This window comes from Brassica napus, chromosome A4 (assembly GCF_020379485.1).
Source record: "Brassica napus cultivar Da-Ae chromosome A4, Da-Ae, whole genome shotgun sequence".
Taxonomy (NCBI): domain Eukaryota; kingdom Viridiplantae; phylum Streptophyta; class Magnoliopsida; order Brassicales; family Brassicaceae; genus Brassica; species Brassica napus.
The window spans coordinates 12,578,929-12,598,019 of record NC_063437.1 but is presented as its reverse complement, the minus strand read 5'-3'; the positions used below and the strand labels follow the sequence as shown (position 1 = coordinate 12,598,019).

General features: G+C 34.5%; 3 protein-coding genes and 1 long non-coding RNA gene across 7 annotated transcripts; 2 read left to right on the top strand and 2 right to left on the bottom strand.

Moving 5' to 3' along the window:
- Positions 1–321: 321 nt before the first annotated feature.
- Positions 322–3,324, bottom strand: LOC106446441 (probable sphingolipid transporter spinster homolog 3). 2 transcript variants are annotated; one of them, XM_013888171.3, is made up of 14 exons: positions 3,098–3,324; positions 2,757–2,888; positions 2,571–2,672; positions 2,373–2,477; positions 2,211–2,286; positions 2,052–2,126; positions 1,875–1,977; positions 1,746–1,790; positions 1,476–1,661; positions 1,327–1,403; positions 1,009–1,242; positions 801–929; positions 642–720; positions 322–564 (listed from the first exon to the last, which is right to left on the bottom strand). In XM_013888171.3, exons 1-14 carry the CDS (start codon positions 3,238–3,240, stop codon positions 467–469), a joined length of 1,584 nt encoding a protein of 527 aa, XP_013743625.2. In that variant the 5' UTR covers positions 3,241–3,324; the 3' UTR covers positions 322–466. The 2 variants fall into 2 exon arrangements, with proteins under 2 accessions (XP_013743625.2, XP_048633594.1); XM_048777637.1 differs by having other exon boundaries at positions 534–564; positions 801–948.
- A 143-nt stretch (positions 3,325–3,467) lies between these two features.
- LOC106446442 (protein SPT2 homolog) lies at positions 3,468–6,556 on the bottom strand. 2 transcript variants are annotated; one of them, XM_013888172.3, is made up of 9 exons: positions 6,267–6,556; positions 5,823–5,876; positions 5,526–5,749; positions 5,329–5,431; positions 5,028–5,229; positions 4,220–4,926; positions 4,024–4,154; positions 3,848–3,931; positions 3,468–3,758 (listed from the first exon to the last, which is right to left on the bottom strand). In XM_013888172.3, the coding sequence occupies exons 2-9, from the start codon at positions 5,838–5,840 to the stop codon at positions 3,659–3,661; spliced, it is 1,569 nt and encodes a 522-aa protein (XP_013743626.2). In that variant the 5' UTR covers positions 5,841–5,876; positions 6,267–6,556; the 3' UTR covers positions 3,468–3,658. The 2 variants fall into 2 exon arrangements, with proteins under 2 accessions (XP_013743626.2, XP_048633595.1); XM_048777638.1 differs by having other exon boundaries at positions 5,519–5,749; positions 6,267–6,501.
- A 10-nt stretch (positions 6,557–6,566) lies between these two features.
- On the top strand, positions 6,567–7,770 carry LOC125607990. Its single transcript, XR_007339030.1, has 2 exons — positions 6,567–6,707; positions 6,991–7,770. It is a non-coding gene; the product is annotated as an uncharacterized LOC125607990 (long non-coding RNA).
- Positions 7,771–16,690: 8,920 nt separating this feature from the next.
- On the top strand, positions 16,691–18,560 carry LOC106446439 (cytochrome P450 71B2-like). 2 transcript variants are annotated; one of them, XM_013888170.2, is made up of 3 exons: positions 17,006–17,082; positions 17,156–17,621; positions 17,723–18,560. In XM_013888170.2, the coding sequence occupies exons 1-3, from the start codon at positions 17,006–17,008 to the stop codon at positions 18,332–18,334; spliced, it is 1,155 nt and encodes a 384-aa protein (XP_013743624.2). In that variant the 3' UTR covers positions 18,335–18,560. The 2 variants fall into 2 exon arrangements, with proteins under 2 accessions (XP_013743623.2, XP_013743624.2); XM_013888169.3 differs by having other exon boundaries at positions 16,691–17,621.
- Positions 18,561–19,091: the final 531 nt, after the last annotated feature.

Below are 19,091 nucleotides of genomic sequence, written 5' to 3'. Positions count from 1 at the left end.
TTTGATAGGAGAGGTCCGAGAAGATAAAGCATATCAAGTGTGCAGTTTGATTTGTTAAGTATGCTACTCTACTGTTTGTAACATCAGCTTCTATTGTTTAAGACTCTTTTCTGCTGTTGGTTTCTGTTAACCTGCAACTTTTTAACATCAGTCTCATGTTTCATTTTGATAGAAGAAGATAAAAAAGATAAGGAAGGACTAAAGAATAAATGAGTATGCTACTATCTATGTTCATTGATTTTTTAATTGGACTCCGCAGAAATCTCATTTGGAATAATCCATTTTGGATTTAGTACAATTTGGACTTGGTGCAATTTAGACTTTAACATCTTGAACACAGTTAAAAGTAGCGAATCACTTTTTGAAAACGTGTAAAACTAAATCGAGTTTTGAGAAAAAGTGTACTCGTTCATCACCATTCACCAGTGTTATGTAACTCTGTACAACAACACACGAGCTAAAGTATTTATGGATTCATCACCATAATCGATTGTCCTTGCCTGCTTCTCGGGTTCTCATTTTCAGCTTCTATGTTAAAGCGATCTATAATGTTTATGAACATCCCTGGCAAAAGAAACAGGTTCTTGATTTTGGATTAAGAAAGCTTTCTCGAGTTAAAGAATTGAGATATGTGTGTTTACCTATAAACCATATTGCAGCAGCTAAGAACAGAACCGATGTAAGAATCAACGCTGTTTTTCTCCAACTGTCGATATGATCCTGCATATACAACAACAATGTAACATTTTGGCTTGCTTTCTTCCAGCACTGGAGATGAAAAGAAGGGTGTTGTTTACTACCTGAACGATACCAACAAGTGGCGAAGATGGAACATCGCCAAATATGTGAATTGCTACAGTGGAGATAGCCATTGATAATGGTCTTAAACTTGGTTCCACACAATGCAAACACACATAATTCACAGGAGCCTGAAAGACAAAAAGGTATCTTTTGATGAGTGATATACATTACAAACACCATGCTAAAAGTTCAAAACTTTTTCTTTACCTGTGTAGCAAACACAAGAAGCTCTCCTATGGCGAAAAGAGCTACGAAACCGTATAAACTCTTCAAGGTGAATGCAGTAAAGCAACATGTCGCCCCGAGAAATGTTGCTCCGGATAAGAGCTTGAAAGCATTTGGAATTGTAGAAGTGACATGATCTAGTATTAAGCCACCTGATAATGTTCCAACGATCCCACAAATGATAGTTACTGCCCCAAAGATCATATCAGCGTTTTTCTGTCAACACAGAACAAAGTTTGAGAATCTCTCATGAAGTCTCTCTCCAAAGATGAAAGATTGACAGAATAATAAGTGTTTTACCATTTTATAAATGTTATAACCGGCCTTTGGTCCCCAGTATGAATATGCACCAATAACAAAATTGTATGCCACATAACCTGTTGAAGGCAAAGTGTGGATCAATCAAAGAAGGGTCGGAAGAAATGGTGAGAGTGGAGGAAAACAACTACCTAAGACATTAACAACAAAGACCCTTTCTTTGCATAGGACTTTCATGTCTCTCGCAAATTGAGTTATTGATTTCCAAACTGGGTTAGCGTAACTTGACCTGCCAATCTCAATAGAGACCTCAACTTCATCATGCTTAATCTCATTACCAGCTTGAAGATGGTTGTTGTTTTTCGATATCTCTGCACCTGCAAAAGGCAAAAGTCTCACTTCACAGTTGTATAAAACAGAGCATATTAAACATTAGCATTAGAAGAGATAAAAGACTTTACCTAGTGATGAAGCCATTACTTCAACTGATTCAGTAGAAGGGAACCCTGTTATTTTTTCTCTCTGTCGTCAGATCATTTAATATCACACAGTTCATGCAGAATAACAGAAGAAAGATAACGTTTTCTAACCTTTTAACTGCAACGGTTTCATCAAGAAACCAAGAACAGCAAATGGAGCCATCAAAACAGCTTCTCCCCAGAACGCATAGCGCCAACTAAAATGTTTTCCGACCTAAAGAAGCAACAAGAAGAAGTCAAGGAAAGAGTATTAGAAGCTAAAATGGTGTGACATCAGAGAGTACATACGTATCCGCCATAGACATAACCAAGAGCAACACCACTTGGTATACACATGTAAAACAGTCCAAGCCACGCAGCTCTCTGGAGAAACCGGTTAATGAGATTAGTCAGAGATGGTGCATATGACTTCATAAGAAGTTCAAAACAAAAAGAGAAAACAGAAACCTGTTTATGAGGAGCATTATCATCTATAAATGGAGCTGCAAGACTAATGAAAGAAGCTTCACCTACACCAACAAACCTACAAATATAATCAACTCAATTTCATAGCCAGACAAAAGGACTGAAACAAGCATATCAAATCATAAATAAATAAATAAAACTTACATGCGACATAAGACGATAAACCAAAATGCGAAGGAACTTCCACAGCCAAGAACTGCAATAGTCCAAACAGTTAAACCTACTCCAATAAGTCTAAATGGATTGAAGCTGCACTAGAAACAAATAAACCACTTCAATAAGCTTAATCTTGCTTATGCATTAGAAGAGGGAGAAGAAACAGAAATGAAAAGCTTTTCTAACCTCTTTGCCAATGAAGCAAAGATTGGGGATGCAATAAGAAGCCCAACCATGAAGGAAGATGACAATACACCGTCTTCAAAATTACTTAGGTTATAGTGTCCCCTAAATCAGAACAAAGTTGTATAATCTTATTAGCATACGACATGAATAAAATACAAACACTTGATATCTAATTTTAGTTCGTACTGAATTCCAGTTGCAGGGGTGCATTTGCCCTTATCATTACAACTCTTGGTACTTCCATTAACACCATTGCTTGCTATCGCACCTCGATCCATGTAGTTTAACAAGTTAATGATGCAAAAGATCACCAGCAACCTGAAAATTTTCAATTTGGAGTACATAGACGATCCAGCAAGATATAAGAATCTGCTTGAATTGAAAATCCAGCCCTATAATAGAAACTAAACCAAAATAGTAACTTTGTTAACTCAAAAGAGGGCACAATTCATGGGAAGAGCTTTCAACTTTGCATTGTGGTGAAGGGAAGAGCTCAAAACTAAAGAGCAAGTAAAGAATGAAAATACCAAACGGGAGAGAGAAAGGATGATTCCATGATTTCTAAGCTTCGAGTAGTCTCTAGCTCTGCAAGAGGAGTCGTAGAAGGAGGAGAATAACATCTCGACGGCTGTGTCGGAGGAGGAAGACAATCATCTTCTTTGGTCACCATCTGATTCTTCAAACACAGATTTTTGAGAGAAAATATGATAAAAGAATCAGTAAAATCATGTTATTGGGACTCGTAAGAAAGTGAAAATGTATCATCTAAACTAAAGCAACTCCACGTGAATAAAGATATATTCTTTTTCTCTTTATCATTCTCTGGTTTTAGTTTTACACAATGAAAAAGAATCAAGCTTTCACCAACTTGGAAGGGTTACCAACATATTCCTGAACTGACCCAACAAATATATTATTATCTAATTGTACAATTTCAAGAACAAAAGATTCTTAATTTGAAAAAAAAAAAAAAGTTAAAACTCTTTTGCCTCAAGCGGCCAAAGAGATTTGAATGAGAGGAGCACTAACATTAAACTTAAAAGTCATATATAAAAAAGAAGACAAAGATGAAAGGTTTCTGCTAACTTTTAACGCCTCAGCTTCCTCAACTTCCTCTGTCTCTCCCGCTCTTCTTCTTCTGCGATCAACCGCGCTTCCTCTTCGTCTTCCTCTCTTGCGATTCTCGCACTGCATTGAGCAAATACAACACAAACCGTTTTAGGAATATATATAAGAAACAAATGAATGAAACTCATGATCAAGATATTGATGTTTACCTTCGTCTCTCTTCCTTCATGATATCTTCAAAGCCCGCTTCCATGTCTCGGTCATCATAGTCACGCCCCGCATAACGATCGGTACTGAGAGATTGAAACAACGCAAAACTCATAAGTCCCAGAAGAATAACTTTTAAAAATGGACTCGAGAGTAGGAGAACAGTTAGAAGCAGTACTTGAACATTTGTCTAATCATGCTCAATGCCTTAGCATCCTCTGACATTACTGCAGGCTTCTTCTTCTTCAGTGGCCTCCGGTCATCTATATCACGTTGTGGAGGTCTCTTGGGCGCTGGTTTACTCATCATCTGTCAAGTTAGTTCACAGATTAGTGAACTTTGCTAAAAGGAGATAAGAGAAAAAATCATGATACCTGGTGTTTTGAGGTAGGCGCTGATTGCTTTGGGATCATACGGGATGCGGTAGGGTCACGAGAAACCTTTCTCTGTTGTTCTGCAAGCCGTTGTTGCCTGGGATCAGATGACATTGGTCTTGAGGACGGTCTCTGGGAACTCTGGAGAGAGCTCTTCCCCGCCGAGTTGGAGGGCTTTCTCTCCAATGCCGTCCTCGAAGGTAAAGGTTTAGACGTAGACACCGACCTAGCAGGACCAACTCCATGGCCACTGCTGCTCATTTGCCTCCTATGATCCATCGGCACCTTGGCAGGAGCTGATCTCGAACTTGGTTGGCCATTTCGGTTAGCTGATTGGCTATTCATCGAGGAACCTTGTGGTCTTGTGGGTGCTTGGCGGTTTATTGAGGAACCAGGTCTTTGGCTGCCGGAGGGTGCAGCCCTTTGCTGCATTTGGCTACCAGAGGGAGTCGTTCTTGAATGCTGCAGTTGGCTGCTACCAGAGGAAGCTGGTCTCCCTGAGACAGGTCTCGACTGCATTTTGCTTCCAGAGGAAGCACCCGGTCTCAAATGATTCATTTGACTGCCTGAGGAAGATGGTCTTGAATGCCCATTTGCTGAAACAACGGGTCTCTTCTCCTCACGAGGAGGGGGACCATGAGCAGCTCTACCATTGATACCTGATGATTGTTGTTTGGGCCTCGCTGACAATTGAGCAGATTGAGACTCTTCAACATCAGCAAAAAACCTGTATTAAGTTATCTCCATGAAAATGGTATGCTTTAAAACATCACTTATAACAAATAAAGTACTAGCAGACACAACTTACCAGAGTTACGAAAGGAGCCACTTCGAGACAGAGGTTCCCTCTTCGGAACAGGAAGCTCCGCATCATCGGAAAACAAGAAGGAATAGTCTCTTGTATCCTTAAGAGTCTCAACTTTCCTTCTCACGGCACTCACAGGTTTAGGACGCTTCTCCTGGGTAACATTTCTATCGCCCGAACTGCTCGTTGGTGCAGGTCTTTTCTTCTGTACACAACAAACAATCCCATTAGCACAAAAACAACAACAACAACAACAAAAAACATTCTAACAACAATAAAATGTAAAGACCAAGGCACAACATACAGGTTGGTTGGAGTTCTTTATCTCATTCTCCAGCAAGGATTTGCTTTCTTGTATAACCCTCGAGGATATTACAGGCCGTGAAGGTCCAAAGAAGGAACCAAAGCTGCAGGAAAAGAAAAAACACAAATCAAACCACAGTCCATAAAATGTTGTCATAACTTGTAAAAAGACAAAGGTGATTAATTGCTACCACGTACTCGTTGTAAGGGAGTTTTTTCCTTCTGTCTTGTGAAGACTGAGGAGGAACACTTCCTTTGCCCTGTTTTTTCCTGATAGACTCCTTAATCTTTTGGCGCAACTCAAGATACTCCAACTCTTCCTTCGGGGGCACTTCTTGTTCTTCCTCCTCGTCATCCTCATACTCATCCAATCCATTATCATCGCTGTAATAGTCGTCATACCCAGCTTCCTCGTCAAGGTCCTGCAATTAAAAAAAGGTTGTTAAACAAATGTACCATCAAGTAAAAGTAAATTAGAAGGGAAAAGATTCTTACTTGTTCATAGCCATGCATCTTTTCTGGAAGATTTTCTACCAATCAGCAAAACTCCTGTGAACAAAAACAAAATAAATGAATTTAATTGATTCATCCCCAATCAAAAGATATCGAGATCATAGCTGATATCTGATCAAGCCTAATAGATCAATAAAATTGGAGGAAAAAAAAAACAATTTTCACGATAAATCCAAAGTTAAGAACCAAAATTCATCGCAAAATCGAAAGAAATAATCCAACTTTAACCGTAATTCGGAAAACCCACAAAACTCGTTTCCAGTTCTAACAGATCTGAAGATGAATCCGAGGTTAAAGATATGAATCAAACCAAATCGAAAAAGATTGAGATCGGACTGATTGAATACCCAAATGAATCGAATTCAATAGTACACAAAACAATCACCAGATCTGATGAAAAAAACGACGGATCTGATCGAAAATTACCTGGATCTGATCTGGAATCGACGAGCAACCGAGAAACCGATGAGATCGATTTGAGAGGAGAAGAAGGGGAAAAAAAACGAAAGAGAGCGTGAGATCTGCGAGAAGAGACGGAAGCTGCGAGAAGAGATATAGAAGAAGAGAAGAGAGAGTCTCTGGTGGGATGGGATGGGCCTTTTTAGGTTTTGGGAGGGATAAAGAGGGAAACAAATGAAGCCGAAGGACCCAGACACAAAAAAATAAGAGAGGAGATGGGGTGTTGCTAAAATGCGCCATCTCGCGCCTCTCATGCAATCCCAATCTCTTTCTCCCTCGCATATCTATCTCCTCTTAAATGGCCAAATATATTATTTTAATTTTTTTTTCTTTTTTGTTTTGTTGGGTTAAACTTCTCTCACCTTGAGCCCTGGAGCTGTTCCTCCGTCGGCGACTCTCTGTCCACCAGTAATTTTAGATTTTTTTTCTTCCTAAAGTTAAACAAGTATTTGGAATTGAGATAAACTTTTTTTAAATTAATTATTTTGGTTAGGAAAGCATATGTTTTAATACAGTTAGATGGCATTATAATCCATAATTGTTATTTAAAATGTCTATTATTATAAATTTTAGTTAGGCTCATTTAGCTCAATATACAAAAGAACAAGGATAATTAGGTATCTATGCAGTTTTGAAAGTATTTGCAGAGTTGGTTATTTAATGATATGATTTACCAAATTAATTCCTGTAGGGCAAAAGGAAACAGTGTTCGAAGCGGAGATTTCAAGCAAATATGAAACAGAGGAAAGATGGGTGTGGGAAAAAGACAGAGGAGGCCGAAGCCTCTCGCTCCGATTAAACACGGTGGAGAACCGTTCCAGTTATCTGCAATTTCACAGAGCCGGGTGTCCAAAGCCAGCCGTAGTTCCGTCGTCAGTGTACTGTCCCATCTACCCACCTCGGAGGCGTCCCGGCCGTGGCCATCAAACACCGAGATCCGTATGAAGATTCGACTCCCAAACCCTAGCCACCGTAATCGACTTTGCATCTCCGCCTTCTCACAGGTCCGAGCCACCATGTGCTCCTCGTTTTCCTTACCGTTTAGGAGTGAGTCCACGCCGGACAAGAAATCCAACAAGGAGAACCGCCATCTCCAAGTGAGCACCACCGTCAACATGCTCTCCCCCAACTGTCGCTACAAACCCTAAGCGGTCCCGATAAATGACCAGCAGATCCGACCGCAACTCCGTCGCCTTCTAACAGCGTACCGCTGCCAACGACCCGACGAGTCACCAGAACCACCGAGCTTTCCTATGGGTCCGGCTTAGGACACAGCTAAGCAAATGTCTGTGAATTGTCTGTGAATGTCTGTTCATTCACCATCATCATGATTCACCATCATCATGTCTTTCATCATCTTGTCTTTATCAAAAAAAATGTCTGTGAATTGAGAAGAGGAAGCAAGACCTCGTAAAGTTTTTGTGGCAAAAAACAAGAGATTTTTAGTTTTTATAAGGATATATTTGGGATTTTTGAAAGTGGTACAGTAGATTTCCATATAGCTAATTAAAGTTTTGTTTTAGGCTATGTGATGCAAATTCCCTTTTAGTTATATACAGATGTTGAGTTTATCTTCTTTTTTTTAGGACAGCTAAGATTCATTTGTTTTTGGAATTTCCAGTGTGTGGTATATTTCATAATTTATAAAATGTGTTTACAAAAAAAAAGGTAAAAATAATAGTACATCGCCAGGTATCTCTATGCTATAATTTGCATTTGATTTTTTCAAGCAGAAATGATACGTTGTTGTATACCACAAAAATCTCTTTTATCAGTGGAGAAAATACATTTCCATTTCTAGGGAAAATTATTCCAGAATTAGAGTTTCAAATAGTGAAACCATTTAGGCCAGGAACTAAACTAAATTTAGTTAATATTTATGTATTATAAAATATAAGATTCAATTTTCATTAAAAGTATAAAAAATAATAATGTATATTTTTAATAAATATGAACAGGACCATTAACTATGGTATTACGTATGTAAATTATAACCAACTTTAAATTTAATGTATACAATTGAGTAAAATGTTATGATAAAAATATTAGAAAATAATTTAACAAGCATCTTGAGGAAATATTGACAAATCATTTATATGTTTATATTGGAACATTTCTTTCTTTCTTTTTTTTCAAAACTCAATATATTAAGGTCCTCTTAAACCATAAATATTTATTGAAATAACATTTAAATAGTTTTAAGTAGGCTAGAAAATTGAAACACATATAGAGAGTAATGGGCCTAAATTGTATTTTGATTTGTTTTTTAGTTAATATGGTTAATGGGTATTTTAAGAGAGGGTTACTAAACCAATAATTTGAGAAGAATCTTATTATATACCGTAAAATACAGTTTACTCTTTCCAAGTTGAGTCACGTCACAAAGTAAAAGTATGTAATCGTGACATGTGGCACTAAAACAAAACGCTCGAAAGCTTTAGTTTTCCCATTTCTACATACTCTCTTCCAAATGGTGCTATGTATAACGACGACGCTGTTATGACGAACGATGTGCGATGTGCTTTCCAGTGGCTCTGGAAATCCAGAATGAGTAGTTGATAAGCAAAAAACCTAAACATCTCATAAGGAATAGGGTTGATGGTTGCTGCTATTTTAATGAATTTTGTTTGCTCCGTGTATAGCAACAAGGGAGTCTGAGACTTTTAAGTTTTGGTTGCTTCTTGTTATATCGCACCCTCTCTTAGGAGGTGGTGGAACGTGTTGAGTTGACAGATGCTAATGGAAGACTGAATAAGGGTTGCATGCGATCAACAGAAGGAACCATATATAATGAAGTAAGTAATAATTGTAGACTAAAATGAAAAGAAAGCAACTCAAATTGCAATTGGGAAACGAAACACCTTTTCATCAACCAAGTCCATGTCGACGCCATCAGCTCACCTCCCTTCTTCACATTTTTTCCCTCCCAAAAACGCAAAACCCGTGGAACAACAGTCTGCCTTCACCGCATTGCTTTCTACTGGAGAAAAAAACAGACAATTGGTCATTGGTAGAAAAATATAGGCAGCGTCCTCACTTTTCAGGTAAGACTAACATCGAGATCATTATGGAAGTACTTGAAGCAAGAGTGGATGTATCGGTTCCCTTTAGTGGCTTCATCTAGAGCTGCAAATTCATACAACACAGAAAAAAGCAGTTCAAGTTGATTGTTCATTTATAAACAGAAAACTGAATCTATTGCTTTAAGGCCTTAATAAGATTACTGTTTTTAATCTTACCGGTTTCCTGAAGGCGTCCTGCAACATCTCCAAAGCAACTCATATGATCAACTGAGCTTCGAGTAGATAATAAAAACCTTCAAAGAGCCCTCATTAGGTACACAAACAAAGAACTTCAAGTAAATAGGCCATCTTGTGAGAAAAATAACCAGCTTTTAGATCACAAACAGATCAAAAGCAACAGACTTGTCAATGTTTTCATCGTGGACTTCTCAAGAATCACACTGTCTAGTTCACTAACAGATACGATCATTACAGATCTCAAAACATAAACACAAACATGAGGTGGAAAAATGAGGGGACAACCTTTTCATCAAACATGAGCAGCAGTCCAAGAGGTATCATTGAATTAGTTGAAGCAATGAGATTTTGGGAGTTGATCTTCCCAATTTATAGGATAGATTTCACTGAATTTGGAAGGAGGTGGGTGTAAAGAGAATTAAACGCGAGGTAGTGGGAGTCGTGGCTTGGAGAACATGCCGGTCTCTTAGCCGAGGTTCTTGATTCATGATTTGACATTTTTTGTTTTTTTTTTACACTTTTCGGCTAAGAAACGGTTCTTAGATTTTCTTAGTTAAAATCTAAGAAAAGTTAGGAACCGTCTCTTAGCCAAAACTAAGAACCACAATATTAAGAGACTAGGGTTAATCATGGTCTCATAAGGCGAGACGTTACAGTGGAGGTCTCGTACTAGCAGTGAGAAGTAGTTTAGGAGATGCTGAAGATGGTGGGCTACGGATGTGGGTTGTTTTGCGGAGCTGAGATAAAGTAAAAAAACAGTAGAAAGTATTTATTTGCCTTTTTTTTCCTGATGATGTGGCACTTTAAGGAGAAAGCAAAGCCAACTTTATTTTCCCCTAGCATTACAACATTTTTTTTGTAGCCACGTGTCATCACTAGAATGATTCTTAGAATCCTTAGAACAACAGTCTGCCTTCACCGCATTGCTTTCTACTGGAGAAAAAAACAGACAATTGGTCATTGGTAGAAAAATATAGGCAGCGTCCTCACTTTTCAGGTAAGACTAACATCGAGATCATTATGGAAGTACTTGAAGCAAGAGTGGATGTATCGGTTCCCTTTAGTGGCTTCATCTAGAGCTGCAAATTCATACAACACAGGAAAAAGCAGTTCAAGTTGATTGTTCATTTATAAACAGAAAACTGAATCTATTGCTTTAAGGCTTTAATAAGATTACTGTTTTTAATCTTACCGGTTTCCTGAAGGCGTCCTGCAACATCTCCAAAGCAACTCATATGATCAACTGAGCTTCGAGTAGACAATAAAAACCTTCAAAGAGCCCTCATTAGGTACACAAACAAAGAACTTCAAGTAAATAGGCCATCCTGTGAGAAAAATAACCAGCTTTTAGATCACAAACAGATCAAAAGCAACAGACTTGTCAATGTTTTCATCGTGGACTTCTCAAGAATCACACTGTCTAGTTCACTAACAGATACGATCATTACAGATCTCAAAACATAAACACAAACATGAGGTGGAAAAATGAGGGGACAACCTTTTCATCAAACATGAGCAGCAGTCCAAGAGGTATCATTGAATTAGTTGAAGCAATGAGATTTTGGGAGTTGATCTTCCCAATTTATAGGATAGATTTCACTGAATTTGGAAGGAGGTGGGTGTAAAGAGAATTAAACGCGAGGTAGTGGGAGTCGTGGCTTGGAGGACATGCCGGTCTCTTAGCCGAGGTTCTTGACTCATGATTTGACATTTTTTGTTTTTTTTATACTTTTCGGCTAAGAAACGGTTCTTATATCTCTTATTTAAGAGACGGTTCTTAGATTTTCTTAGTTAAAATATAAGAAAAGTTAAGAACCGTCTCTTAGCCAAAACTAAGAACCACAATATTAAGAGACTAGGGTTAATCATGGTCTCATAAGGCGAGATGTTACAGTGGAGGTCTCCTACTAGCAGTGAGAAGTAGTTTAGGAGATGCTGAAGATGGTGGGCTACGAATGTGGGTTGTTTTGCGGAGCTGAGATAAAGTAAAAAAACAGTAGAAAGTATTTATTTGCCTTTTTTTTCTGATGATGTGGCACTTTAAGGAGAAAGCAAAGCCAACTTTATTTTCCCCTATATATTATTTGAAAAGCATTACAACATTTTTTTGTAGCCACGTGTCATCACTAGAATGATTCTTAGAATCTTTAGAGAAATAGGTTGGTACATCTAAATATATAATAAGCCTTTTATTAAACTAACCATAAATACAATATTAATGTGCTTCATTATTTCCTTAAATAAAATCACGAAATTTTCTAATATGCCTAAAATATATATGAAAATTAATGATTTTTCATAATAAAGATTTGATAAAAATAAATGTATCTTATATTATATTTGTTTAATTTTAAACTATAAAAATAAATTAAACAACCATAGTAACCATATAATAAACATTAAAAAATTCATTATATGTTATATTTGTGGTCCATGGTTTAAAATTTTTGTTGTGACATGATACAAATGATTAAAAAATTATATAAGTTGAAGTATCATTTAATAAGTATTAAAAATAAAAGATATATAAATAATAAATATATATATATATATATCATTTTAAATTAAATTATATGCCATATAAAAAATACATAAATATCTTAATTTTGAAATTTACTTTGATCAACGTTTTTGATAAAAATTTGAAAATATATTGACAACTTTATTTTTAAAAAATATTATAAATTACTTAACCTATTAATCCTATAGTGAAAATTTTGTTATCAGTAATTTAAATTTTTTGGTATAACATATACAAATGATAAGAAAAACATATGAGCAAAAAAACATCATTTCATAAATATTAATATTAAAATATACTATATATATGTTACTATCATTTAAATTTAATTATATACCATAACAAATTGAAAAAAATATATTTTTTGGATTAATAAAATTTATTTATATGTTCACACCAATTTAATTATATAAATAATAGTTATTGAATTGTTAATTATTCAATATATATTTATTATTTCATAATATGTTAAAAACATATAATATATGAAATAATTTTTATATATAATGTTTATTCCGCCTAAGGCGCATGTCTTAACCTAGTAGATAGATATTCCGTAGATTCTTGGAGGAGACAAAATATCAAAAGTGAGCACACCAAACACGTTTGCTATTTAAATATAAATATCCTATTGTCAGGCATCTATCGAGTAGGCCTACTCTCGAGCCCTCTATTATTATTACTAGATTTTTTAACCGCGCTACGCGCGGATAAGATATTATATGTATTTTTCAATTCTAAAAAATAATATATAATATTGTATTACATTATTTAAAAAATATAAAATAAGACTACATAACATACATATATTTTTTAAATTTTCTTTGTGGAAATCATTATGTTTTTTGATTGTTGTACTTGATTAACATATTTGCATAGTTATTTGTGATAGATGAATAACTATATATTTATTATCAGTAAATAATATTTATTTATTATATAATATAAGAAAAATAAATTTTTTTAATTTTTAAACAAAGTTGTCTCATGTTGGGGATTCAGTTATAGACATAATATTCGAAAGAGATATTTTTACAGTTATCAATCTTCTTAACAATCAAGAAACAAATTTGAATATCAAAACAATATCTCATACGATATCTTTGTGGAATAACTGCTCTGAAAAAATTGAATTTATACATCAAAAAGGACTGGAAATGATGTGCAGGTGTGTTATCTAAATCAGCTTTACAAAGTACTACTATTCATAGTTCATAAATCATTTAAGTCCATCCTTTCTTAAACATTTTGAAATAACATATGCTAATTAATAATAAACTTTTGGCTGGTAAAAAAAAATCAAAATTTTCTAAATATCGCTTAAATATTTTATTAATATTTTCTTAGAAGCTTTCAATTGATATCATAGTTTCATTTTTTGTTAATTTTAGAGTTTTTTGTATTTAAGATTTTTTTTCATATTAAACTTATATTTCTTTCACATAATATATATATGTCATAAAAATTACCATCAAATCAGTTTTACTTATTTATTATTTTGTTTTTAATGAAAATACACTTTTTAAATCATTTAATTTAAAATAAAATTATATATTAATTTGTTGTATTCTAACAATTTGATTGATTTAATTAATTTTCTTTGGTGGATAACTTAAAAAGTTTTCATATGAATCAGGGAAAGCAAGCTTATGTTGTTATATTATATTTATTTGTGTATATAGAATCTATATATAATGCTAGTGTAATAAAGAAAGAACATTATTTTTTTGTAACTTCAAAAAGATACATTATTACAATTTGAAATTATTCAAAATTGAATAAAATGGTAATTAAATAAATCTAATTGTTTTTTTATCTTGTTTAGTTGGTTTCTCATGAAAAGAAATCAATAGGTTAAACAAATGTTTCAAAATTTGTTGTGTTATTGTTTTGTCTATAAATTACAAAATTTATTGTATTTATATATTTAATTATTGCACCCTTAAATAATATTTTATTAAGACATTAGAGAACTATGTTTTGAGTTGTTTTGTCAAAATTGTACAAAAATCTATGCTTTTTCATATTTGTCACGAAAATTTATATGTTAAACTTACTTTTACAAAATTCTTAACTTTGTCATGAAAACAAAAAACTATGCTTTTTCATATTTGTCTATGCTTTTTTAGATCATTATTTTCTTTTACAAAACAAAGTATCGGAGTCTTGAAAGTTGAATTCATATTATTGTAGATGTACATAAGAGTTTATGATTACATATTTAGTGATTTTTGTATATGTGTTCAAGAAAGTTTCAATGGCTTAGTGGTATCTGCACTATATTTATGTCATACCAACCCGGGTTCGATCCTTGTCTTTGCATTGTTTTTTTATTTTTTACGAAAAAATAAATGAGATGACGTAGCAACTTTGGATTCTCTGATTGAACGATTTTTTGTGCCTACGTGGACACTCTAAAAGGAGCTTATATCCTCCTTTTAGTATAGTACTAGAGATTTTTTCCGCGCTTCGCGCGGATTGTGTCTTATAAATTTATTTTATTTATAATATTATTTGTTAGTCTTTTTCTTTTACATTAACTTCTTGTTTTTCCAATATTAGTTTTTCTTAATTTAAATTTATATGTTTATAATTTTTTATTTTTCTTGTTGTAGATGGAGAATTATATTTTTTATTGATGGTTTTTTGTATGTGACATAAACTTTTTAAAATTTTAAAATAATGTTATATATAGTACGATTAACACATTAAAGAAGAGAAACATATTCATGCACATTTTACACAGGATTTATATGCATAATTTTAAACATTATATATGTATATTTTATAAGTTTGAAACATGTAAATGCTTTCTAAAGCTAAATACTTGTTCTGAGTTTACATAACTTATCGAAAGTTTTATCTCTTTTTAAATTCAAATCACAGAAAAAATATCAAAAATTCAGTATAGATGGGTTTTTTGGGCTTTTAAATCAACACTGAAAAATTACATGAATCAGATAACAACAGTTTTATAAACAACTGGATAAAATTTGACCGAGTCAAAGATTTTCACACAATATGTTCTTTCTTCTTCAAATTGCGAAGAGCCTATAGGCACAAGAAAAAAAATCATAATTTTTGTTTTCACTTATATAACATTTTTTCTCCTTTACACACGGAGTTTATTACACTGCTATAAGCAATGGAGAACTCTATTCATATAAGATTCACATCTATGCATTTTGACAAAGAAGAATTTTAGTCATCTTTAGTTTCGGAATGGCCCAACTTCAGTCATATACACTATATTTTCTCTATGATTCAAATCTTACAATTTTAATATATGTGCAGACTTCCATGTGAAAAAACGTGCACGCCATCTATCATTCAACCTATTACTTTTTCCAAAGTAAACACTATAATCCTCGTTTCGTTAGCACCACAAACTAATCTCTTTGGATCAGTTTACTAAAAAATATGGATACTAATGTCAGAAAATAATATAAACACTATCAACCACAAATATTGGCACAAGACTATTTGGTTCAAGGAACATATTCCACGTAATGCGTTTATATCATGAATGGCTTTGCGGAGAAGACTGCCAACCAAGGATCGCTTGAGGCGTTGGGGGTTAAATGTCTCAGGAACGTGTGTCCTTTGTAATCTGGAAATAGAGACTCACCGTCATCTCTTCTTTGAGTGTTTTTTCTCTCGCTTGATATGGGAGCCTTTTGCTGCTGAAGTTTGGATTTCTCCTCCTTACACTCTGTTGCAGCCTGGATCAATCAACCTCGCGTCAATGCAGATGCGCATGCTACTCCAGTCATCAAGTTCTACTTTCAGTAAGCCATCTACCTGTTGTGGAAAGAGCGTAATGCTCGTGTGTTCACAACTGTCTCCTCACCTTCATCAGTCATCCTTGCCTCTCTCGACCGTATGATGCGTGACCGTCTCTTTTCTTACCCGGCAAGTTCTTCTTTCTCCTCTTCTCTACTTCTTTTTATCTTTCTTGTATAAGACTTCCTTAAGGCTTTTTTTACCTTGAGTTGTTGTTGGTTATTTTTGTTTCATTGTTGTAATAAGTTGTTTAAAAACAATAGTGTAACCTTTTAGAAAATGATAATCTTAACATCTTACCAAAAAAAACAACAAATATTGACTTATTTATGTGAATATATATTTTATTTTAAATCATTATAGTGGGACGAAGAAAACACCATAATTTGCACAACAAATTTTCTTAGATTCATCTTATCATACTCACCATTTTACCATTTTAATTATATAATTTTACATGAGCTTCTTCACCCTTTCCGGTTATTTTCTCTTTATTTATAACTACAATATAAAGTTATAAACTATATATATTATAAATTAATAATTTATTTACCCTTGAAGTCTAATGATTAAAAATAGAACATAATTCAATATAGATATATGATTCTATTAATAAATTAGCAATTATAAATTTGAAATTTCTAGAAATATCAAAAGTCATATGTTAGTTAATTATCTTCTAAATCTAAATGACATTTATTTCTAATTTTTTTTGGATGAGAATATTTTGGCTGAGATGGATAGTCCCAAAAGCCTTGAATTTAGTCCCTTTTATATAGTAGGATTTTGGTTTAATATCGAGTCCTTTAGTATATAAGGCTCATCGGAGGTCATCACTCTACTAAACAAAGTTTTTTAAAAATGGCGATCTTGCTCTGTTTCTTCTTGGTTTTGCTTTTTACTCTCGTATCATCAAACTTTCTTAAAAAGATTACAAACTCAAAGTTTAATCTTCCTCCAAGCCCTTCAAGTCTTCCAGTCATTGGAAACTTACACCATCTTGCAGGATTGCCTCACAGATGTTTTCATAACCTCTCTAAGAAATATGGACCAGTGATGCTTCTCCGTCTCGGGTCGGTTCCGGTGGTTGTTATCTCATCGAGTGAAGCAGCTGAAGCAGTTCTCAAAGCTCATGACTTGGAATGTTGCAGCCGACCAAAGACGTTAGGGACAGGAAAATTCTCTTACGGTTTCAAAGACATCGCTCTTTCTCAATACGGTGAGTATTGGCGGAAAATGCGGAAACTCGCAGTGATAGAGCTTTTTAGCCTCAAAAGGGTTCAATCGTTTAGGTATATCAGAGAGGAAGAGGTTGGACTTGTGGTGAAGAAAGTGTCTGAATCTGCTTTGAGACAATCTCCTGTAGATTTAAGCAAAACCTTTTTCTCACTCACCGCAAGCATCATTTGTAGAGTAGCTTTAGGACAGAACTTCAACGAGGATGGCTTTGTTATCAATCAAGAAAGGATCCAAGAACTTATTACCGAAGCAACAGAAGCTATAGGGACTTTCACTTTCTATGACTTCTTCCCTGGTGCACTTGGAAGATTCCTAGATTGGTTGTTTCAACGTCACAAGAAGATCAACAAAGTCTTTGAAGAGCTTGATGCTTTTTACCAACATGTGATTGATGACCACTTGACACTAGAAGGAAGGAAAGACCCGGATATTGTTTCCTTGATGTTGGATATGATCGATAAACAAGGAAACGAAGATTCTTTCAAACTCAATATTGATAATGTCAAGGCTATCCTCATGGTAAAACCCTCAAAATCTTGGTTTTGTGTTCAACCACATGATTAGATTAACAGATAATATTAATTAAACTCGATCTTATGTGTGTTGTTATGTGATTTTAGGATCTATTTCTCGCGGGGGTAGATACTAGTGCTGTAACAATGATTTGGGCGATGTCTGAACTTGTTAGAAACCCTAGAGCACTGAAGAAAGCTCAGGAAAAGATTCGAACCACCCTTGGGGAGAAAAAGGAAATAATCACTGAAGATGATCTAGGCAAAGTTGATTACTTGACGCTCATAATCAAGGAAACATTCAGACTACATCCAGCACTTCCATTTATACTCCCACGAGAAACAATGTCTCACGTCAAGATCCAAGGCTACGATATTCCCCCGAAAACGCAAATTCAAATTAACGTATGGACAATCGGACGTGACCCCAAGCGTTGGACCGACCCTAAAGAGTTCATCCCTGAACGGTTTACTGATAGTTCGGTAGATTTCAGAGGACAACATTTTGAGTTGTTACCGTTTGGGTCTGGTCGGAGGATGTGTCCCGCGATGCCAATGGGTGTTGCTACCGTGGAGCTAGGATTGATGAATTTGCTTTACTTTTTTGATTGGGAATTGCCTGATGGAATTAACTTTGGAGACATTGATATGGAAGAAACTGGTAATATCTCCATTGTCAAAAAAGTACCTCTTCAACTTGTGCCCCTTCAACGTTATTGATATGGAGACCAAAAAACCATGGAAAGTCCACGAGCATGAAACGTATGATTTTCTGGTATTGTTGAGTTATGTAAGAATTGATATTTGAACAAAAATATATATCAGTGTTATGAACTATTAGGTAGATGTCCATATAGGTTTACAAGTCCGTTCTTAAACCCTAATGTTGTATCACTATATATATGTGTACTACCTATGGAATAATAAGAACAACCAATTTTCTCTCTCTTGTTTCACAACACATTATCAACACAAAACTCTAAACCTAGCAGTAAAAAAAAAAAAAAAAAATCTTCATAGCTTAACGACGTCATCTTCGTTTTGATCTTAGAGGTCGTCTTCGTATCCCTCCTTGAGGCCTTCCATTGATGTTGCTACCACCACGTATCAAGATTAGGATTACTCTCTATACTTTTATGTCATACTTAATCGATCATGCTTTAACCAATTATTTAGATCTGATTATTATGTTATTATTATTTCCTTAAATTGCAACGAGTAGCTTGTTTCAATATTCAATTATTCAAAAAAAAAAACAATATTCAATTATTCTTATTAGATGACTTGCAACCCAAGCTTTACAATAAATGATCTGTTTTTGTTTTTAACTTCTTACTTGTTTATTAATTTGATAAAGAGAATTAAGATCTATACTAATTACTTGGAACTGAATCATGCGTTAGAGAGAAAAAAATATGTTTGATTGAACTATCGCTGTTACATGATTTTTCTTTCTTTGATTGATCTAATTAAATTA